Genomic DNA, 24,308 nt, shown 5'->3' with positions numbered 1-24,308 from the left:
TAAAATTGTTTACAATTGTCAACCCCAGTCCATCACCGGCATCTCCACATCATGGTTCAGTGTTGTGAGAAATGTTATCCGTGATGTGAGGACTTCCTGTACCTTCTCCCCTGAGTGCCTGGTTCCATATCTTGAATAGTAATGTGTTGATATCATTTTGAATGGTTCTGAATTAACATCAATATTTTATTAATGGGTTCAGTAATTTATGCAGTATTTTATTACAGTGCTAGCCACTTGGCACTATGGTTTAATACTTACAGAATCAGTAAAATGGGTGTGACTCAAGAGCTACCTCAAGTGGATAAGGCCATAAAAATAGCTAATGGCAAGAGGTATAGATAGAAAAATTTAACTATACCTATCTATCTATCTATCTATTCCCATACGAGCACACCAGCAGCAGCACCAGGCGTACCTTAACTGTCCTCTGAAATGGCCTAGAAAGCCGCTCAGTTGTACAATCCCATGACAAAAAGTCATCATAAGAAAAAAACTGGATGGCCTGCCTGGCATCATACTACTAGGCACCGGACATGACAAAGGCAAAGGCAAAGGCAAAGGCAAACCAAGCCCACTCAGGTACGGTAGCATAATGGTTTTGTTACTGGACTAGTAATCCACAGGCCTGGACGAATAACCCAGAGAATTGAGTTCAAATCCTGCCACAGTAGTTGGGGAATGTAAATTCAATGAATTAAATAAAATCTGGAATGAAAAGCTCGTATCTGTAATGGTGACCATGAAACCGCCGGATTGTCGTAAAAACCCATCTGGTTCACTAATGTCATTTAGGGAAGGAAACCTGCCGTCCTTACCCGGTCTGGGTCTATATGTGACTCCAGACCCACAGCAATGTGGCTGATTCTTAATTGCCCCCTGAAATGGCCAAGCAAGCCCCTCAGTTGTACAATCCCACTACAAAAAGTCATCATAAGAATAAAACCGGATGGGCCACCCGGCACCGGACCACTATCATAGAATCATAGAAAGTTACGGCACAGAAGAAGGCCATTGGGCCCATCGTGTCCATGCCGGCTGAAAAACAGCTATCCAGCTTAATCCCAATTTCCAGTACTTGGTCCGTAGCCCTATGGGTTACGGCACTTCAAGTGCTCATCCAAGTACTTATTAAATGCGATGAGGGTTTCTGCCTCTACCACCCTTTCAGGCAATGAGTTCCAGACCCCCACCACCCTCTGGGTGAAAAAATTCCTCCTCAGCTCCCCTCTAATCCTTCTACCAGTTACTTTAAATCTATGCCCCCTGGTCACTGACCCCTCTGGTAAAGGAAATAAGTCCTCCCTACCCACTCTATTTGGTCCTGTCATAATTTTATATACCTCAATTAAATCTCCCCTCAGCCTCCTTTGTTCCAAAGAAAACAACCCCAGCCTATCCAATCTTTTCTCATGGCTAAAATTCTCCAGCCCTGGCATCATCCTCGTGAATCTCCTCTGTGACCTCTCTAGTGCAATCACATCTTTCCTGTAATGTGGTGACTAGAACTGTACACAGTACTCGAGCTGTGACCTAACCAGTTCTAGTATAATCTCCCTGCTCTTATATTCTGTGCTTCGGCTAATAAAGGAAAGTATCCCGTATGCCTTTTTAACCACCTGATCTATCTGTTCTGCTACCTTCAGGGATCTGTGGACATGAACTCCAAGGTCCCTTTGTTCCTTTACACCTCTCAGTATCCTCCCATTTATTGTGTATTCCTTTGCCTTGTTTGACCTCCCCAAATGCATTACCTCACACTTCGCTGGATTGAATTCCATTTGCCACTTTTCTGCCCACCTGACCAGTCCATTGATATCTTCCTGCAGTCTACAGCTTTCCTCCTCACTATCAACCACACGGCCAATTTTTGTATCATCTGCAAACTTCTTGATCAAGCCCACATTCAAATCCAAATCATTAATATATACCACAAAAAGCAAGGGACCTAGTACTGAGCCTTGCGGAGCCCCACTGGAAACAGCCTTCCAGTCGCAAAAACACCCGTCAACTATTACACTTTGCTTCCTGCTATTGAGCCAATTTTGGATCCAACTAGCCACTTTCCCTTGGATCCCATGGCCTTTTACTTTTTTGACCAATCTGCCATGTGGGCCCTTGTCAAAAGCCTTGCTAAAATCTATGTAGACTACATAAAATGCGTTACCGTCATCGACCCTCCTTGTTATCTCCTCAAAAAATTCAATCAAGTTATTCAGACACTACCTCCCCTTAACAAATCCATGCTGACTGTCCTTGATTAACCCGTGCCTTTCTAAATGACGATTTATGCTGTCCCTCAGAATTGATTCCAATAATTTGCCCATCGCCAAGGTTAGACTGACTAGCCTATAATTACTCGGTCTAGCTCTTTCTCCCTTTTTAAACAACGGTATAACGTTAGCAGTCCTCCAATCTTCCGACATCATGCCTATAGCCAGGGAGGATTGGAAAATGATGGTCAGAGCCTCCGCTATTTCCTCCCTTGCTTCTCTTAACAGCCTGGGATACATTTCGTCGGAGCCTGGTGATTTATCTACTTTCAAAGATGCTAAACCCCTTAATACTGCCTCTCTCACTATGTTTATCTGATCCAATATTTCACACTCCTCCTCCTTAACTACAGTCTCTGCATCGTCCTCCTCTTTTGTGAAGACAGACACAAAGTATTCATTAAGAACCATACCCACATCTTCCACCTCCACACATAGGTTACCTTTTTGGTCTCTAATAGGCCCTATTCTTTCCTTAGTTATCCTCTTGCTTTTTATATATTTATAAAACATTTTTGGGTTTTCCTTGATTTTACTTGCTAGTATTTTTTCATGCCATCTCTTTGCTTTCCTAATTTCCTTTTTAATTTCACCCCTGCACTTTCTATACTTCTCTAGGCTTTCTGCAGTATTGAGCTCTTGGTGTCTGACATAAGCATTCCTTTTTTGCCTTATCTTACCCTGTATGCTCCTTGTCATCCAGGGGGCTCTAGATTTGGCAGTCCCTCCCTTTTTCTTCAAGGGAACATGTTTACTCTGCACCCCTTGAATCTCCCCTTGAATGCCTCCCACTGCTCTGACACTGATTTACTTTCAAGTAGCTGTTCCCAGTCCACATTTGCTAAATCATTTCTCAGCTGAGTAAAATTGGCCTTTCCCGAATTTAGAACTTTTACTCCTGTTCTATCTTTGTCCTTTTCCATGACTGTGCTAGATCTAACTGAATTATGCTCACTATCATCAAAATGCTGTCCCACTGATACACCTTCCACCTGCCCAGCTTCATGCCCTAAAACTAAATCCAGAACTGCCCCCTCTCTTGTTGGCTTGCTACATACTGGCTAAAAGAGTTCTCCTGAATGCAATTTAAGAATTCTGCACCCTCTATACCTTCCGCACTGATTGCATCCCAGTTAATATTAGGGTAGTTGAAATCCCCTACTATTATTGCACTATTGTTTTTGCACTTCTCAGAAATATGCCTACATTTTTGCTCTTCTATCTCCCTCTGACTGTTTGGGGGTCTATAGTACACTCCCAGCAGTGTGACTGCCCCTTTTTTGTTCTTTAGCTCAAACCATATGGCCTCATTGGATGATCCTTCTAACATATCATCCCTCCTCACAGCCGTAATTGTTTCTTTAACCAATATTGCCACCTCCTCCTTTTTTATCCCCCCTCTATCTCGTCTGAAAACTCTGTAACCAGGAATGTTGAGCTGCAATTCCTGCCCCTGTTTAAGCCATGTTTCTGTAATAGCTGTGATATCATACTTCCACGTGTCTATCCGTGCCCTTAGCTCATCTGCCTTATTCACTATACTCCTTGCATTGAGGTATATAACATTAAACACTGCCAAACTCCTTTGTTGTCCTGTTTCTAACCTTTGTTTCCTTCGCCTGCCAAACACACTTACTAATTTTCTGCCTTCCATTTCTAGCTCTGCTTCTCTCCCTTCTGAATCTATGCTCAAGTTCTCATCCTCCTGCTAAGCTAGTTTAAACCCTCCCCAACAGCAAACCTTCCCGGACCACTAGGGACCAGACACGACAAAGGCAAAGGCAAACCAAGCCCAGTCGACCCTGCAAAGTCCTCCTCACTAACATCTGGGGACTTGTGCCAAAATTGGGAGAGCTGTCCCACAGACGAGTCAAGCAGCAGCCTGACATAGCCATACTCACAGAATCATATCTTTCACCCAAAATCCCAGACTCCTCCATCACCATCCCTGGGTATGTCCTGTCCCACCGGCAGGACAGACCCACCAGTGGTGGCGGCACAATGGTATACAGTCAGGAGGGAGTGGCCCTGGGAGTCCTCAACATTGACTTCAGACCCCATGAAATCTCATGGTCAAACATGGGCAAGGAAACCTCCTGCTGATTACCACCTACCGCCCTCCCTCAGCTGATGAATCAGTCCTCCTCCATATTGAACACACTTGGAGGAAGCACTGAGGGTAGCAAGGGCACAGAATGTACTCTGGGTAGGGGACTTCAATGTCCATCATCAAGAGTGGCTCGGTAGCACCACTACTGACTGAGCTGGCCGAGTCCTGAAGGACATAGTTGCCAGACTGGGCGTGCGGCAGGTGCACAGAACCAACACGGGGGAAAAACCGACTTGATCTCATCCTCACCAATCCACCTGTCGCAAATGCATCTGTCCATGACAGTATTGGTAGGAGTGACCACCGCACAGTCCTTATGGAGATGAAGCCCCGTCTTCACACTGAGGACACCGTCCAATATGTTGTGTGGCACGACAACCGTGCTAAATGGGATAGATTCAGAACAGATCTAGCAGCTCAAAACTGGGCATCCATGAGGCACTGTGGGCCATCAGTAGCAGCAGAATTGTATTCCAGCACAATCTGTAACCTCATGGCCTGGCATATCCCTCACTCACATTACCAACAAGCCTGGTTCAATGAGGAGTGCAGAAGAGCATGCCAAGAGCAGGACCAGGTGCACCTAAAAATGAGGTGCCAACCTGATGAAGCTGCAACTCAGGACAACATGCATGCTAAACAGCAGAAGCAACATGCTGTAGACAGAGCCAAGTGATCCCACAACCAATGGATCAAATCAAAGCTCTGCAGTCCTGCCACATCCAGTCGTGAATGGTGTTGGACAATTAAACAACTAACGGGAGGAGGAGGCTCTGTGAACATCCCCATCCTCAATGATGGCAGAGACCAGCACGTGAGTACAAAAGCAAGGCTGAAGCGTTTGCAACCATCTTCAGCCAGAAGTGCCGAGTGGATGATCCATCTCGGCCTCCTCCCGATATCCCCACCATCACAGAAGCCAGTCTTCAGCCAATTCGATTCACTTCACGTGATATCAAGAAACAGCTGAGTGCACTGGATACAACAAAGTCTATGGGCCCCGACAACATCCTGGATGTAGTGCTGAAGGCTTGGACTCCAGAAGACTTGTACTCCACAACTAACCGCGCCCCTAGTTACCCAAGTATGTCCTGTCCACAAAAAGCAGAACAAATCCAATCCGGCCAATTACCACCCCATCAGTCTCCTCTCAAGCATCAACAAAGTGATGGAAGGTGTCGTCGACAGTGCAATGAAGCAGCAACTTACTCACCAATAACCTGCTCACCGATGCTCAGTTTGGGTTCCACCAGGACCACTCGGCTCCAGACCTCATTACAGCCTTGGTCCAAACATGGTAGATAAATCTCCGGGACCTGATGAAATGTATCCCAGGACGTTATGGGAGGTTAAGGAGGAAATTGTGGGCCCCCTAGCAGAGATATTTGAATCACCAACAGCTACAGGTGAGGTTCCTGAAGATTGGAGGGTAGCAAATGTTGTGCCTTTGTTTAAGGAGGGCGGCAGGGAAAAGTCTGGGAACTACAGACCTGTGAGCCTGACATCTGTAGTGGGTAAGTTGTTAGAGGGTATTCTGAGAGACAGGATCCACAGGCATTTGGAGAGGCAGGGACTGATTAGGAACAGTCAGCATGGTTTTGTGAGAGGAAAATCATGTCTCACGAATTTGATTGAGTTTTTTGAAGGGGTAACCAAGAAGATAGATGAGGGCTGTGTAGTAGACGTGGTCTACATGGACTTTAGCAAAGCCTTTGACAAGGTACCGCATGGTAGGTTGTTACATAAGGTTAAATCTCACGGGATCCAAGGTGAGGTAGCCAATTGGATACAAAATTGGATTGACGACAGAAGACAGAGGGTGGTTGTAGAGGGTTGTTTTTCAAACTGGAGGCCTGTGACCAGCGGTGTGCCTCAGGGATCGGTGCTGTGTCCGCTGTTATTTGTAATTTAATGATTTGGATGAGAATTTAGGAGGCATGGTTAGTAAGTTTGCAGATGACACCAAGATTGGTGGCATTGTGGACAGTGAAGAAGGTTATCTAGGATTGCAACGGGATCTTGATAAATTGGGCCAGTGGGCCGATGAATGGCAGATGGAGTTTAATTTAGATAAATGTGAGGTGATGCATTTTGGTAGATCGGATCGGGCCAGGACCTACTCCGTTAATGGTAGGGCGTTGGGGAGAGTTATAGAACAAAGAGATCGAGGAGTACAGGTTCATAGCTCCTTGAAAGTGGAGTCACAGGTGGATAGGGTGGTGAAGAAGGCATTCAGCATGCTTGGTTTCATTGGTCAGAACATTGAATACAGGAGTTGGGATGTCTTGTTGAAGTTGTACAAGACATTAGTAAGGCCATACTTGGAATACTGTGTCCAGTCCTGGTCACCCTATTATAGAAAGGATATTATTAAACTAGAAAGAGTGCAGAAAAGATTTACTAGGATGCTACCGGGACTTGATGGTTTGACTTATAGGGAGAGGTTGGATAGACTGAGACTTTTTTCCCTGGAGAGTAGGAGGTTTAGGGGTGATTTTATAGAAGTCTATAAAATAATGAGGGGCATAGATAAGGTCGATAGTCAAAATCTTTTCCCAAAGGTGGGGGAGTCTATAACGAGGGGACATAGATTTAAGGTGAGAGGGGAGAGATACAAAAGGGTCCAGAGGAGCAATTTTTTCACTCAAAGGGTGGTGAGTGTCTGGAACGAGCTGCCAGAGGCAGTAGTAGAGGCGGGTACAATTTTGTCTTTTAAAAAGCATTTGGACAGTTACATGGGTAAGATGGGTATAGAGGGATATGGGCCAAGTGCAGGCAATTGGGACTAGCTTAGTGGTATAAACTGGGCGACATGGACATGTTGGGCCGAAGGGCCTGTTTCCATGTTGTAAACTTCTATGATTCTATGACTATCCCTGATTAAACCATGTCTGACCTCCCATAATGTCCTGGGATACATTTCATCAGGTCCCGGAGATTTATCTACCTTGATGCGCGTTAAGACTTCCAGCACCTCCCTCTCTGTAATATGTACACTCCTCAAGACATCACTATTTATTTCCCCAAGTTCCCTAACATCCATGCCTTTCTCAACCGTAAATACCGATGTGAAATATTCATTCAGGATCTCACCCATCTCTTGTGGTTCCGCACATAGATGACCTTGTTGATCCTTAAGAGGCCCTACTCTCTCCCTAGTTACTCTTTTGCCCTTTATGTATTTGTCGAAGCTCTTTGGATTCTCCTTTGCCTTATCTGCCAAAGCAATCTCATGTCCCCTTTTTGCCCTCCTGATTTCTCTCTTAACTCTACTCCGGCAATCTCTATACTCTTCAAGGGATCCACTTGATCCCAGCTGCCTATGCATGTCATATGCCTCCTTCTTCTTTTTGACTAGGGCCTCAATCTCCCGAGTCATCCAAGGTTCCCTACTTCTACCAGCCTTGCCCTTCACTTTATAAGGAATGTGCTTACCCTGAACCCTGGTTAACACACTTTTGAAAGCCTCCCACTTACCAGACGTCCCTTTGCCTGCCAACAGACTCTCCCAATCAACTTCTGAAAGTTCCTGTCTAATACCATCAAAATTGGCCTTTCCCCAATTTAGAATTTTAACTTTTGGGCCAGACCTATCCTTCTCCATAGCTATCTTAAAACTAATGGAATTATGATCACTGGTCCCAAAGTGATCCCTCACTAACACTTCTGTCACCTGCCCTTCCTTATTTCCAAAGAGGAGGTCAAGTTTTGCCCCCTCTCTAGTCGGGCCATCCACACAGTAGTGACAGTAATTACAGGCAGTGTATAGAAGTGTGCAGTAATTACAGGCAGTGTATAATAGTGACAGTAATTACAGGCAGTGTATAATAGTGTCCAGTAATTACAGGCGTTATATAATAGTGTCCAGTAATTACAGGCAGTGTATAATAGTGACAGTAATTACAGGCAGTGTATAATAGTGTCCAGTAATTACAGGCGTTATATAATAGTGTCCAGTAATTACAGGCAGTGTATAATAGTGTCCAGTAATTACAGGCAGTGTAATTTGTGTCCAGTAATTACAGGCAGTGTATAGTAGTGACAGTAATTACAGGCAGTGTATAATAGTGTCCAGTCATTACAGGCAGTGTATAATAGTGACAGTAATTACCGGCAGTGTATAATAGTGTCCAGTAATTACAGGCAGTGTATAATAGTGTCCAGTAATTACAGGCAGTGTATAATAGTGACAGTAATTACAGGCAGTGTATAATCATGACAGTAATTACAGGCAGTGTATAATAGTGTCCATTAATTACAGGCAGTGTATAATAATGTCCAGTAATTACAGGCAGTGTATAATAGTGTCCAGTAATTACAGGCAGTGCATAATAGTGTCCAGTAATTACAGGCAGTGCATAATAGTGTCCAGTAATTACAGGCAGTGTATAATAGTGTCCAGTAATTACAGGCAGTGTATAATAGTGTCCAGTAATTACAGGCAGTGTATAATAGTGTCCAGTAATTACAGGCAGTGTATAATAGTGTCCAGTAATTACAGGCAGTGTATAATAGTGTCCAGTAATTACAGGCAGTGTATAATAGTGTCCAGTAATTACAGGCAGTGTATAATAGTGTCCAGTAATTACAGGCAGTGTATAATAATGTCCAGTAATTACAGGCAGTGCATAATAGTGTCCATTAATTACAGGCAATGTATAATAGTGTCCAGTAATTACAGGCAGTGTATAATAGTGTGCACTATTTACAGGCAGTGTATAATAGTGTGCAGTAATTACAGGCAGTGTATAATAGCGACAGTAATTACAGGCAGTGTATAATAGTGTCCAGTAATTACAGGCAGTGTATCATGGTGACAGTAATTACAGGCAATGTATAATAGTGACAGTAATTATGGGCAGTGTATAATTGTGTACAGTAATTATAGGCAGTGTATAATAGTGTCCAGTAATTACAGGCAGTGTATAATAGTGACAGTAATTACAGGCAGTGTATAATAGTGTCCAGTAATTACAGGCCGTGTATAATAATGTCCAGTAATTACAGGCAGTGTATAATAGTGTCCAGTAATTACAGGCCGTGTATAATAATGTCCAGTAATTACAGGCAGTGTATAATAGTGTCCAGTAATTACAGGCAGTGCATGATAGTGTCCATTAATTACAGGCAGTGTATAGTAGTGACAGTAATTACAGGCAGTGTATAATAGTGTCCAGTAATTACAGGCAGTGTATAATAGTGTCCTGTGTAATGAGCCAGGATTAATTAATAATGTCCTAGTTAAGGATCCCCTTGGAATGAGTGACCATAACATGGTTACATTCCATATCCAATTAGAGGGTGAGAAGGTTGATTCTCAAACAAGCGTACTGAGCTTGAATAAAGGAGACTATGATGGTGTGAGAGCGGAATTCATTGAAGTGGACTGGGAAAATAGATTAATGGGTAAGACGGTACATGAACAGTGGTGTTCATTTAAGGAGTTATTTTACAACTTTCAAAAAATATATATTCCACTGAGGAAAAAAGGGTGTAAAAGAAATGACAGCCATCCGTGGCTAAGTAAAGAAATTAAGGATAGTGTCCGACTAAAAACAAGGACATATAAGGTAGCCAAACTTAGTGGGAGGATAGAAGATTGGGAAGTCTTCAAAAGACAGCAAAAAGTAACGAAAGGATTGATTAAGAAAGGGAAGATAGATTATGAAAATAAATTAGCAAAAAATATAAAAACAGATAGCAAGAGTTTCTATAGTTATATAAAAAGAAAAAGGGTGGCTAAGGCAAACGTAGGTCCCTTAGAGGATGAGACCGGGAAATTAATGGTGGGAAACATGGAGATGGCAAAAATGCTGAACAAATATTTTGTTTCAGTCTTTACAGTAGAGGACACTAAGAATATCCCAACACTGGACAAACAGGGGGCTCTAGGCGGGGAGGAGCTAAATACGATTAAAATCACGAAGGAATTGGTACTCAGTAAATTAATGGGACTCAAGGCGGATAAATCCCCTGGACCTGATGGCTTACATCCTAGGGTCTTGAGGGAAGTGGCAGTAGGGATTGTGGATGCTTTGGTAATAATTTTCCAAAATTCTCTGGACTCGGCAAAGGTCCCGGCAGATTGGAAAACTGCTAATGTAACACCCTTATTTAAAAAGGGTAGTAGGCAGAAGGCTGGAAATTATAGACCAGTTAGCCTAACATCTGTGGTGGGTAAAATTTTGAAGTCTATTATTAAGAAGACAGTAGCGGAACATTTGGATAAACATAATTTAATAGGACAAAGTCAGCATGGCTTTAGGAAGGGGAAGTCATGTCTGACAAATTTGCTTGAGTTCTTTGAGGACATAACGTACAGGGTGGATAAAGGGGAACCAGTGGACGTAGTGTATTTAGACTTCCAGAAGGCATTCGACAAGGTGCCACATAAAAGATTATTGCTCAAGATAAAGAATCACTGGATTGGGGTAATATTCTGGCATGGGTGGAGGATTGGTTTTCTAACAGAGAGTTGGGATAAATGGTACATTCTCGGACTGGCAACCTGTAGCCAGTGGTGTTCCGCAGGGGTCGGTGCTGGGTCCCCAACTCTTTACAATCTATATTAACGATTTGGGGGAGGGGACCGAGTGTAACATATCAAAGTTTGCAGATGATACAAAGATGGGAGGGAAAGTAGAGAGTGAGGAGGACATAAAAAACCTACAAGGGGATATAGACAGGCTGGGTGAGTGGGCGGAGATTTGGCAGATGCAATACAATATTGGAAAATGTGAGGATATGCACTTTGGCAGGAAAAATCGGAGAGCAAGTTATTATCTTAATGGTCAGAAACTGGAAAGTACTGCAGTACAAAGGGATCTGGGGGTCCTAGTGCAAGAAAATCAAAAAGTTAGTTTGCAGGTGCAGCAGGTGATCAAGAAGGCCAACGGAATGTTGGCTTTTATTGCTAGGGGGATAGAATATAAAAACAGGGAGGTATTGCTGCAGTTATATAAGTTTGGACAGTTACATGGGTAAGATGGGTATGGAGGGATATGGGCCAAGTGCAGGCAATTGGGACTAGCTTAGTGGTATAAACTGGGCGACATGGACATGTTGGGCCGAAGGGCCTGTTTCCATGTTGTAAACTTCTATGATTCTATGACTATCCCTGATTAAACCATGCCTGACCTCCCATAACGTCCTGGGATACATTTCATCAGGTCCCGGAGATTTATCTACCTTGATGCGCGTTAAGACTTCCAGCACCTCCCTCTATGTAATATGTACACTCCTCAAGACATCACTATTTATTTCCCCAAGTTCCCTAACATCCATGCCTTTCTCAACCGTAAATACCGATGTGAAATATTCATTCAGGATCTCACCCATCTCTTGTGGTTCCGCACATAGATGACCTTGTTGATCCTTAAGAGGCCCTACTCTCTCCCTGGTTACTCTTTTGCCCTTTATGTATTTGTCGAAGCTCTTTGGATTCTCCTTTGCCTTATCTGCCAAAGCAATCTCATGTCCCCTTTTTGCCCTCCTGATTTCTCTCTTAACTCTACTCCGGCAATCTCTATACTCTTCAAGGGATCCACTTGATCCCAGCTGCCTATGCATGTCATATGCCTCCTTCTTCTTTTTGACTAGGGCCTCAATCTCCCGAGTCATCCAAGGTTCCCTACTTCTACCAGCCTTGCCCTTCACTTTATAAGGAATGTGCTTACCCTGAACCCTGGTTAACACACTTTTGAAAGCCTCCCACTTACCAGACGTCCCTTTGCCTGCCAACAGACTCTCCCAATCAACTTCTGAAAGTTCCTGTCTAATACCATCAAAATTAGCGTTTCCCCAATTTAGAATTTTAACTTTTGGGCCAGACCTATCCTTCTCCATAGCTATCTTAAAACTAATGGAATTATGATCACTGGTCCCAAAGTGATCCCTCACTAACACTTCTGTCACCTGCCCTTCCTTATTTCAGCTGCTTCATCAATAACCTTCTCTCCATCATAAGGTCATGATGTGGAGATGCCGGTGATGGACTGGGGTTGACAATTGTAAACAATTTTACAACACCAAGTTATAGTCCAGCAATAAAATTTTAAAATAAAATTGCTGGACTATAACTTGGTGTTGTAAAATTGTTTACAATCATAAGGTCAGAAATGGGGATGTTCGCTGATGATTGCACATTGTTCAGTTCCATTCACAACCCCTCAGATAATGAAGCGGTCCGTGCCCGCATGCAGCAAGACCTGGACCACATCACGGATTGGGCTGATAAGTGGCAGGCAATGACCATCTCCAAGAAGAGAGAGTCTAACCACCTCGCCTTGACATTCAACGGCATTACCATCGCCGAATCCCCCACCATCAACATCCTGGGGGTCACCATTGATCATAAACTTAACTGGAACAGCCACATAAATACTGTGGCTGCAAGAGCAGGTCAGAGGCTGGGTATTCTGCGGCGAGTGACTCACCTCCTGACTCCCCAAAGCCTTACCACCATCTACAAGGCACAGGTCAGGAGTGTGGTGGAATACTCTCCACTTCCCTAGATGAGTGCAGCTCCAACAACACTCAAGAAACTCGACACCATCCATGACAAATCAGCCAGCTTGATTGGCACCCCATCCACCACCCTAAACATTCACTCCCTTCACCACCGGCGCACCATGGCTGCAGTGTGTACCATCCATAGGATGCACTGCAGCAACTTGCCAAGGCTTCTTCGACAGCACTTCCCAAACCCACGACCTCTACCACCTAGAAGGACAAGGGCAGCAGGCACATGGGAACAACACCGCCTGCGCGTTCCCCTCCAAGTCACACACCATCCCGACTTGGAAATATATCGGCCGTTCCTTCATCGTCGCTGGGTCAAAATCCTGGAACTACCTCCCTAACAGCACTGTGGGAGAACCTTCACCACACGGACTGCAGCGGTTCAAGAAGGCGGCTCACCACCACCTTCTCAAGGGCAATTAGGGATGGGCAATAAATGCCGGCCTCACCAGCGATGCCCATGAATGAATTTTAAAAATCCAGATGAAATGGTGATCTGTATACAACCTTATTAAGACCACGGTTGGAGTACTGTGTGCAGTTTTTTGCTCCACACTATGAGAAGGGTGTTGAGAGAGTACAGCTTAGATTCACTAGGATGCTGCCTGGTGTGAGGAAATACAAATACGAAGAAAGACTTGAAAAAATTGAGGCTGTTTTCATTAGAACAGAGGACATTAAAGGATGATTTGATAGAGTTGTTTAAATAACTAAAGGATGGAACAGAGTAAATAGGTGTTTGAGGGGTCTAGAACAAGGGGACACAGATATAAGATGAAATGATTTTGGAGAGAGGGCAGGAGAAACTTTTTCACACAAAGGATTGTGAGGCTGTGGAATGTACTACCAGAGTTAGTGACTGAAGCACAGACCATGTCAACATTTAAGAACAGGTTGGGTAGGTGGTTAAAGGAAAGGGGAATACAAGGATATGGGTTAAGATGCTGCTCATGTTGAGGATAAACACCATCAGGGACTGGTTGGGCTGAACGGCCTGTTCCAGTGTGTAGTGTCTATATAATTCTATGTGAGGTTGAAGGTAAAGGTAACTTGAGTCTATAGAGAATATGAAATCCAGAGACTGTGGGAGCTGTAGACTGGGGCTTGATGTGCCTGTGAATTCCAATGACTATGGGTGGTGATTTGGACTGTTCGTGCATGAGAGAATTTGCTATGGTATGTGCTTCCGTGCCCGTGGGTAAGCTGAGCTGTATGTATGAGTGTGTGTGTTTTGTAATGTCATCACTACGATTTTAATAAAGTGTAATGGTGGACATGTGAAATGTTTGTTCTGTGCTCACATGAACTGTGACAAACACCCAGCAATAAAGTCAAATTATAGATTCTTTCCTTCCAAATTTGGGTTATGTCTGGATAGAGTATTTTGAGTGGCTGGTGATAATGATGAGAATATCTCTCTACATTAAGCCTTAACTACAATTTTTCTTCAAGGGTACTGGTGCTAACACGCTAAGGGGCTGAAATTCCACTGGGGCACATCTCACATTTCAAGCAAACAGAGGGGCCCTACCTCGGCTTTCTGAGGTGTGGGGAGGGGGAATATGCAGGAACATCAATATGCAGGGGCAGCCCTTAAAGCTGTACCTGCACTTCCTGTTGGTTGTACATTGTCCATTTCTGCTTCTTCTGTCTATTGTGCTGAGGTGAGGCCAGCGAAGGAGAATAGCTCCCTTTTCTGAGAGAACCCTGGATGTCTGGGTGCTTGGGCCCAGCTATTCACAATCTATATCAATGATTTGGATGAGGGGACCAGATGTAATATTTCCAAGTTGGCTGATGACACAAAACTAGGCGGGAATGTGAGTTGTGAGGAGGATGCAAAGAGGCTTCAAGGGGATATAGACAGGCTAAGTGAGTGGGCAAGAACATGGCAGTTGGAACATAATGTGGAAAAATATGAAGTTATCCACTTTGGTAGGAAAAACAGAAATGCAGAGTATTATTTAAATGGTGAGAGATTGGGAAATGTTGATGTTCAAAGGGACCTGGTTGTCCTTGTATATGAGTCACTGAAAGCTGACATGCAGGTGCAGCAAGTAATTAGGAAGGCAAATGGTATGTTGGCCTTTATTACAAGAGGATTTGAGTACAGGAATAAAGATGTCTTACTGCAATTGTATAGGGCCTTGGTGAGACCACACCTGGAGTATTGTGTGCAGTTTTGGTCTCCTTACCTATGAAAGGATATACTTGCCATAGAGGGAGTGCACCGAAGGTTCACCAGACTGATTCCTCGGTTGGCGGGATTGTCACTATGAGGAGAGATTGAGTAGACTAGCCCTGTATTCTCTAGAGTTTAGAAGAATGAGAGGTGATTTCATTGAAACATATAAAGTTCTTACAGGACTCGACAGGATAGATGCAGGGAGGATGTTTCCCCTGGGTGGGGAATCTAGAACCAGGGGTCACAGTCTCAGAATAAAGGGTAGGCCATTTAGGACTGAGATGAGGAGAAATTTCTTCACTCAGAGGGTGGTGAGTCTTTGGAATTCTCCACCCCAGAGGGCTGTGGAGGCTCAGTCATTGAGTATATTCAAAACAGAGATCAATAGATGTCTAGATATGAAAGGCGTCAAGAATATGGGGATAGTATAGCAAAATGGCGTTGAGGTAGAAGATCAGCCATGTTCTCGTTGAATGGCGGAGCAGATTCGAGGGGCCGGATGGCCTACTCCTGCTCCTGTTTCTTATGTTCTTATGTTCATGCTGAGGGAGGCAAACAGCACGGTGGATACCAACCTCTGTAAATTGGTTCTTATGGTATTCTCCATGATGGGTGAATTGTCTGGACCAGATCCTGATAACAGCAGCTCTGTGGTCTAACTCCACACACAGATGATGTACATGCTGAGGGAGTGCTGGCCCCTGGTTTCCCACCCCTGCTGTTCCTGGCAGATACTGTAACAGAATTTCAGCCCCTAAATAAATCTAATTACAACACTGGTATGGGAGGTGAAAGTGTATGTATGTGAAGGTGTGCCATGGTTTGTAGAGCACTGGGAATAGAACTCTGTGCATCTTCAACTACTCAAATAGAGAGGTGGTGTTAGGGCCGTGATAAGAAGTGGTGCTAAACTCTTCATTGTCTCTGGATCACTACAGCAGTGTAAACTCTGAATATGCTCGTTTAATATCACAAACATAAGTACAGATGATGGAGGCCATTCGCCCATTCCAGTATTTAACTGAATGAAGTTACGCTGTGAACAGGTTTTGAACTCGTTGGATTTTAAACACAATGCCATACCGTTTCACCTCTGGAACCATATTAATATATTTCTATGGAGCAGTGCATCTTCTGGTATCTTGCCTAATGGGCCATTCTTCATGTGCGAGCCCAGACACTGACGCCAGAAATCTCCTCCGGGGGATTCTCCTCATCGGACGTCATTGGTAGATTGGTGGAAACCCCAGATGTCTGCATTAACCGAGTTTCAGCCGAAGTTACGGCGGGCGATCGGGAGAGCCCCTGAGGAGATTCCCGGCGTTATTGTTGGCAGGGTAGTCTAAACAGTCGGTCTGGCATTCCAGCCGCGACCAATCCTGTCCTCACCTGATGTCTGCACACCTCCAGTTTCCAGCAGGAACCACTCTCCGTAAACTTGAGCTCGACCAAAACTCTGCTGCCCGCATCCTAACTCGCACCAAGTCCCGTTCACCCATCACCCGCTGTGCTCGCTGACCTACATTGGCTCCCGGTCCGGCAATGCCTCGATTTTAAAATTCTCATCCTTGTTTTCAAATCCCCCCATGGCCTCACCCCTCCCTATCTCTGTAACATTCTCCAGCCCTACAGCCCTCCGAGATCTCCGCGCTCCTCCAATTCTTGCTTCTTGTGCATCCCTGATTTTAATCGCTCCACCATTGGCGGCCGTGCCTTCAGCTGCCGAGGCCCTAAGCTCTGGAATTCCCTCCCTAAACCTCCCCACTTCTCTACCTCTCCTTTAAGAGTCTCCTTAAAACCTACCTCTTTGACCAAGCTTTTGGTCACCTGTCCTAATATCTCCTTATTTGGCTCAGTGTTAAATTTTGTTTGATAATCGCTCCTGTGAAGCGCCTTGGGACGTTTTACTATGTTAAAGGCGCTATATAAATGCATGTGGTTGTTGTCGATGGTGATCAGCACAGGAACCCTGGCTGGTTCCTCCCCTCCTTTGCCCAGAGACATTGAGATCAATGGTAATGCCCCCTTCTGCTGCTCTTGCTGAGATCAGCTCACTCAGCACATACCAATAGTCTGACTCCGTTATTCACTTCCTTTCCTTTACCAACAGAGCCACTGGGGACATGTGGTGAACCTTTTAAGCCCAGCCTTCCTGTTGATTGGATTTTATTCTTTACCAACAATGTGCGACTGAAAATATTTTCATTCATTATATTTTCCACATGGTCTGGAACATTCCTTGTATTTCCCAGCGTTGTTATCGGTCACTCTGAATTCACAGGCACGCACAGCCACATTCTGAGCAAATTAACTCGAATAATGTTCCTGCATCTGGACTTTTTTGCTTGCGTGCCCTAATCCAATCAAAGTTTCCTTCAAATTTTAAATGGAAATTTTTACTGTATATTGTGGTTTATTTTTATTCGTTTTATGTGTATACAAGACCCACTTCTCATGGGAGTGGACCTTGACTTTGCTGTTTCAGTTCAAGGACCAGGTTTAACGTTGTCCCTTTAACCTTACTTGCAGTTACACTTGCAGTACACATATCTGAGTACGATAGCTTGGCTGATTTGGTAGCACTCTCACCTCTGAGTCAGAAGGTTGTGGATTCAAACACCACTCCAAGACCTGAGCATGGACTCCAGGCTGGCACTCCAGTACAGGAGCAAGGGAGTGCTGCACTCTCAGAAGTCCTGCATTATGGATGCTACAAGTGAATGTTAAAGGCCTATGGTACTATTTGAAGAAGTCCATTATTGGCCAAAAACAGATGAACTGGTTATTTACCTTGTTGCTGTTGTGTGGTCTTGCCGTGTGTAAAATGACTACATAACGGCAGTCAATGCGTTTCAAAGTACCTGAAATGCTTTGAGACATTTCTGAGGGATGCAATACACGGACCAAAAATCCACGGGCCGGGATCGTGCTCTCTGGTGCTGACCGCCAGAGTTTGTGGAACTGGCGGGTGAATCTTGGGTGACTGCCGACCCCAGGCTGCTGGAAACTCCAGTGCCAGCCAGCCGACTAGCCATGCCCCCCCCCTCCCCGCCCAGAGTCCCCATTCTGTGCCCCCTTTGGCTCCCTGTGTAAGGGAACTAATAGTAAAATGTACCAGCTTCCCGTCTCCTGCTGGATCCCTTATGAGGCCAGGGAAGCGGGAATTACCAGGAGAGGCCCCTGCCCCAGCCCCACTGCCTTTGACATGGTTTGCCTGGCAAGGGATGGGCGGAGGCTTTGCCCCATTGCAAGCCGAGCAAGATCTGCCAACTGTGGTCAGGATCCGGAGGAAATTCAGTCAAGTCTTTCTTTAATAGCAAGCTGCTGGGTGGCCTAGTTACGGTGTTTCAGTCGGACCTCAACGCTCTCTAAGTTGCCTGAAAAACTGGGACTACAAGCCTGGGAGCTAGATTTAGCTGTCTAAATGGTTAGAGCTGGCTCATACACACAAGTCTCCCAGAACGCGCTAATATAAAAGCGGCTTCCCTTCGAACAATCGCAAGTAGCTGAGCAATGTAAACAGTGCTGCCGTTGAACCAGTGTAAAGTAGTATTGGTACGAGCAATGAACACCGTTAACATCTCGTTAAAGGGGTTTCTTCTGTTAATCTATCCACAATCCATCAAAATAAATTGCCAATCCGATAGCCTAGCTGTTGTATTTCCTACATTACAACAGTGACTACACTTCAAAAAGTATTTAATTGGCTGTAAAGGTCATGAAAGGCATTACAGAAATGCAAATCTTTCTTTTATTGGGTTAGGCGCCAACCTTTTTAGCGCTAAGCTATCTACACCAGAGGGTGCCAAAATAGAATTCTCCGTGCTGCTATCTGATCTCAGTCAGGGGAGTAGGGGCAGTGCTGTAATTGGCTTGGTGCCCCGAGCTTAGGTTTCATGCTCCTGAAATAGTGGATGCATTGGTGATCATCTTCCAAAATTCTATAGACTCTGGAAGTGTTCCTACAGATTGGAGGGTGGCAAATGTAACCCCACTATTTAAAAAAGGAGGGAGAGAAAAAACAGGGAATTACAGACCAGTTAGCCTAACATCAGTAGTGGGGAAAATGTTAGAGTCTATTATAAAGGATGTGATAACAGGACACTTGGAAGGCATTAACGGGATTGGACAAAGTCAGCATGGGTTTATGAAAGGGAAATCATGCTTAACAAATCTACTGGAGTTTTTTGAGGAGGTAACCAGTAGAATAGATAGGGGAGAACCAGTGGATGTGGTGTACTTGGATTTTCAGAAGGCTTTTGATAAGATCCCACACACAAGGTTAGTGTGCAAAATTAAAGCACATGGGATTGGGGGGAATACACTGGCATGGATTGAGAATTGGTTGAAAGACAGGAAACAGAGAGTAGGAATAAACGGGTCTTTTTCCGGGTGGCAGGCAGTGACTAGTGGGGTACCGCAGGGATCAGTGCTTGGGCCCCAGCTATTCACAATATATATCAATGATTTGGATGAGGGAACGGAATGTAACATTTCCAATTTTGCAGATGACACAAAGCTGGGGTGGAAAGTGAGCTGTGAGGAGGATGCAAAGAGGCTCCAATGTGATTTAGACAAGTTGGGTGAGTGGGCAAGAACATGGCAGATGCAGTATAACATGGATAAATGTGAGGTTATCCACTTTGGTTGTAAAAACGGAAAGGCAGATTATTATCTGAATGGTGATAGATTGGGAAAAGGGGAGGTGCAACGAGACCTGGGTGACCTTGTACACCAGTCACTGAAAGCGAGCATTCAGGTGCAGCAAGCAGTTAGGAAGGCGAATGGTATGTTGGCCTTCATTGCAAGACGATTTGAGTTCAGGAGCAGGGATGTCTTACTGCAGTTATACAAGGCCTTGGTGAGACCACATCTGGAGTATTGTGTGTAGTTTTGGTCTCCTTATCTGAGGAAGGATGTCCTTGCCATGAAGGGAGTGCAATAAAGGTTTACCAGACTGATTCCTGGGATGGCAGGACTGTCGTATGAGGAGAGATTGGGTCGACTAGGCCTATATTCACTAGAGTTTAGAAGAATGAGAGGTGATCTCATTGAAACATATAAAATTCTAACAGGACTAGACAGACTAGATGCAGGGAGGATGTTCCCGATGGCTGGGGAGTCCAGAACCAGGGGTCACAGTCTCAGGATACGGGGTATGCCATTTAGAACCGAGATGAGGAGAAATTTCTTCACTCAGAGGGTGGTGAACCTGTGGAATTCTCTACCACAGAAGGCAGTGGAGGCCAAGTCATTAGATGTATTCAAGAAGGAGATAGATATATTTCTTAATACTAAAGGGATCAAGGGATATGGGGAAAAAGCGGGAACAGGGTACTGAATTAGACGATCAGCCATGATCATTTTGAATGGCAGAGCAGGCCCGAAGGGCCGAATGGCCTACTCTTGCTCCTATTTTCTATGATTCTATGATCACTACCCAGTAATCCTGGGTTCATTGTGCGTGTACATGGGCATCAGGTTGCACTCCACAGTTGAATATCCCGCCGAAATTCAGTGTAAGTCTTGCACTTAGAGACTGGGCACTTGGGGGAGGTATCAGAAGGCTGTCACCACCAGTGGAACTGTATTCCAGCAAGAGTCAGTGACCAGGAGAGGAGGGGAGAAAGCTAGGAGGGGGAGAAACCAAAGCAACAACTCAGTGAGCTGCTTCTCCAACCTGGCTTGTTTGCATCATTTCAATTGTCGAATATTATAGCATGGCACAGCGCAGAAGGAGGCCATTTGGCCCATTGTGCCTGTGCCAGCATTTTGAAAGAGCTATCCAATTAGTTCCATTGCCCTGCTCTTTCCCCATAGCCCTGTAATTTTTTTCCCTTTAAATGTTCATCCAATTCCCTTTTGAAAGTTATTATTGAATCTGCTTCCACCACCCTTTCAGGCAGCGCATTCCAGATCATTACAACTCGCTGCGTAAAAAAAATGTTTCCTCATCTCCCCTCTGATTCTTTCACCAATTACCTTAAATCTGTGTCCTCTGGTTACCGACCCTTCTGCCACTGGAAACAGTTTCTCCTTATTTACTCTCTCAAAACCGTTCATGATCTTAGACACCACATTTTGAATATTGGTACCTTATGTTTATATTATTTCTATACTCCCAGTGCTGCACAACATTCATTTATGAAAAGGCAGACAATTGACCTGCCCCTCACCAGACACCAGAACATATGTAAAAACAGCACAAATTGACATCCTCTTGGTGTTTCCCTTCGTGCCTATTGGGAAATGGTTTGTTCAGCTTGGTACATCCACAGGAGAGGATTGTCATGGAGGTTAACAGGGAGGGAGAGTTGTCCTGACCCACATTTATGTGCCTCGTAATTGTTGAGGTGGCTGCCACATAGACAGAAGCTTGGAAACAGGTAGGGGACCTTCTCTCAGTCAGAGATAAGCATGATGTACAAGGGAGAGATATAAAACGGGTTCATTTCAAGGTGTTGTGATTGGTTCCTTCTAATTAAGTAGAATCCCAAACTCCTCAAAGACAAACCATCTCTCAGCCCTTCCACCCTCGCCTCCAATACTAACTGCGAGGAACTTATGGATCTTTTCATCAACAAGATTGAGACCATCAGGCAGTTGCTCCACCACTCCTCCTCCGCTCACCACTTGTTTCAACCTACTCCCCGCCCCCGCCTACTCCCCCTTTATCACTGAGTAGTTCTCCCTCTTCTTCCTCTCTGGCCTCTCCTCCATGAGACAAAGCTCAATCACCTTCCAATCCAACTTTTGAGCCCTCAGCTATTTTTCCTTGCCCCTATGCTTGCTGACATCTAAATGTTCCCCTCTGCTCAGGCACTGTCTTCATCCCTTTCAAACCTGCTGTTATCATCCCACTCCTCACAAAGCCCACTCTGGATTCTTCAGTCTCCTCCAACTGCTGCCTCATCTCCAGCCTTCATTTCTCCTCCAAGGGTTTTGCTCTCCTCTTCCACAATTCCGTTTGAACTCCTTTAATCTGAGTTCTGCACCAAGACTGTCCTGATCAAAGTCTCTGCAGCTACAGTGCACTGTCTTTCGTTGCCTTGACTGTGTCGAACATGCAATCCACCTCCACTGCCTCTTCTCTATGGTCACTCCCAAGGGATGACCCTCAAAGGCTTCCACTCCCTCCTGTCCTAACACAGCCGAGCACATCTCCAGCAACGGGCTTCTTCTCCCACACCCACATAGTCAGTCACCTCCGCCATACTCGAGAGGAAGTAATGTAAGGGATTATGGATGTGTTGTCATCTTACTCGGAGAATGGTACACTAAGACGTTGTGTTACTATGATACCTCCTGACTCCCCAAAGCCTTTCCACCATACACAAGGCACAAGTCAGGAGTGTGATGGAATACTCTCCACTTGCCTGGATGAGTGCAGCTCCAACAACACTCAAGAAGCTCGACACCATCCAGGACAAAGCAGCCCGCTTGATTGGCACCCCATCCACCACCCTAAACATTCACTCCCTTCACCGCCGGCGCACTATGGCTGCAGTGTGTACCATCCCACAGGATGCACTGCAGCAACTCGCCAAGGCTTCTTCGACAGCACCTCCCAAACCCGCGACCTCTACCACCTAGAAGGACAAGAGCAGCAGGCACATGGGAACAACACCACCTGCACGTTCCCCTCCAAGTCACACACCATCCCGACTTGGAAATATATCGCCGTTCCTTCATCGTCGCTGGGTCAAAATCCTGGAACTCCCTAACAGCACTATGGGAGAACCTTCACCACACGGACTGCAGCGGTTCAAGAAGGCGGCTCACCACCATCTTCCCAAGGGCAATTAGGGATGGGCAATAAATGCCGGCCTCGCCAGCGACGCCCACATCCCATGAACAAATAAAAAAAAAATACCAGGCTGCTCCATTGGCATCGTTGTAACCTCTTTACTACTGTTCCTTTGAAAACGATCTTAATAGGTTAAGTTTCAGGAGTGAGCAGCGGCTTCAAGTGACAATGCTCTCACTGGGTTGATTTGCACAGCATGCCGAATAATAGAGGTGTTTCTCTCATTTTGATGCATTGTAGGGTTCGAAGCGAATCCTAAGATCGAATGAATACCTTCTCCCGCCAGGTGGCCTGATGGAGACCGACTTAGAGCTCACCTTTTCCTTGCAGGTATCTACTACACGTAGAAGTTTTGTCACTTTGTGTTTTCAAAGAATATTTTTTACTTAACTCTTCCAGAAGAGTAAGCGATGAAGTATCCACTTCTCCACAGTGTGTTTCCCTGTTTTAGTGGGTTAGGGAATTTCCATTGCCATAAATAAACCAATGTATCACTGTGGACAAGGTACGGTTCTTCCCTCTTTCGTATCACACGGTGAGTTCCTAATTTCAGCCTGACCTGCGCGGGGATGTCCCAAGCAGAAGCTGCTTCATTATGGCTGCTTCGGGAGTTCTGTACGGCACTTCCTGAAGGCACCACCCACTGCGGTCCTGCGGTACTGGGCTGAGGTAGCAGTAGGGCAGCTACAATTGGCCTCAACACCCATGGCCTCGGGAGGCTCCTGCTCTCTATACAATGACTCCTGATGGAAAGTGTAGATGTCAGCTGAGGAAAGGATCAAACTTAGCTGTGATGCTCCTCCTGTGGTAGAATAGCATGCCAGTACTCATTATTCAGGCTCATGCGTGAAGAATGGCCACGTGGACAAGTTGTTGCCGATTTCAGGAGATGAGGGGCCTGGGGCGGTGGAAGGGTTGGTGTTGGGAGGAGAGTAGCTGGGGCCTGACAAGTGCTGGTGCCCCATGTTGGAGTTCCTGGTGTCAGCCTTGCCACAGTGGGGCAGGTACTAAGTGGAGGCCCCACACTTCCTCACAAGGGGTGAAGAGCCATTCTTGCATGCCACCCAGCATCTGGTTTCAGAGCAGCTTTGGAAGTGGCCTGGGAGCAGCTACTGAGGTAGGCAGGGAGGCTGCATTGGGCATGTGCCTGGGGACAGATCACCTGCCTGCTACCCACTTACACGATTCATCTCCTTGAGCAAGGGACTCACCTTAAGTAGACTTCAGTCTATCGAGCTGCTGAGTGGGGTACCAGAATTGTTTTGGAGTCAGTATGGAACAAAGGCGGGTAAATGGAGTTGAGGTACAGATCAGCCATGATCTGATTGAATGGCGAAACAGGCCCAAGGGGCTGAATGGCCTCCTCCTGCTCCTATATCTACAGTGTGGTATCCACCTCAGGAATACCTTGCA

General features: G+C 45.3%; 1 protein-coding gene across 1 annotated transcript in view; it reads left to right on the top strand.

The window, feature by feature from the left end:
* The window catches only part of si:ch211-126j24.1 (phosphofurin acidic cluster sorting protein 2), a gene marked incomplete at its 3' end in the record, with an annotated part of 536,875 nt that overhangs the window by 253,419 nt on the left and 259,148 nt on the right, over positions 1–24,308 (top strand). The window contains exon 3 of the mRNA XM_067977559.1: positions 23,136–23,225. Coding sequence (XP_067833660.1) covers positions 23,136–23,225 — 90 coding nt within the window. The remainder of the gene's footprint in view (positions 1–23,135; positions 23,226–24,308) is intronic.

This window comes from Heptranchias perlo, unplaced genomic scaffold (assembly GCF_035084215.1).
Source record: "Heptranchias perlo isolate sHepPer1 unplaced genomic scaffold, sHepPer1.hap1 HAP1_SCAFFOLD_160, whole genome shotgun sequence".
Lineage (NCBI taxonomy): Eukaryota > Metazoa > Chordata > Chondrichthyes > Hexanchiformes > Hexanchidae > Heptranchias > Heptranchias perlo.
The sequence above is the reverse complement of the archived record's forward strand: the minus strand, read 5'-3'. Positions and strand labels throughout refer to the sequence as shown.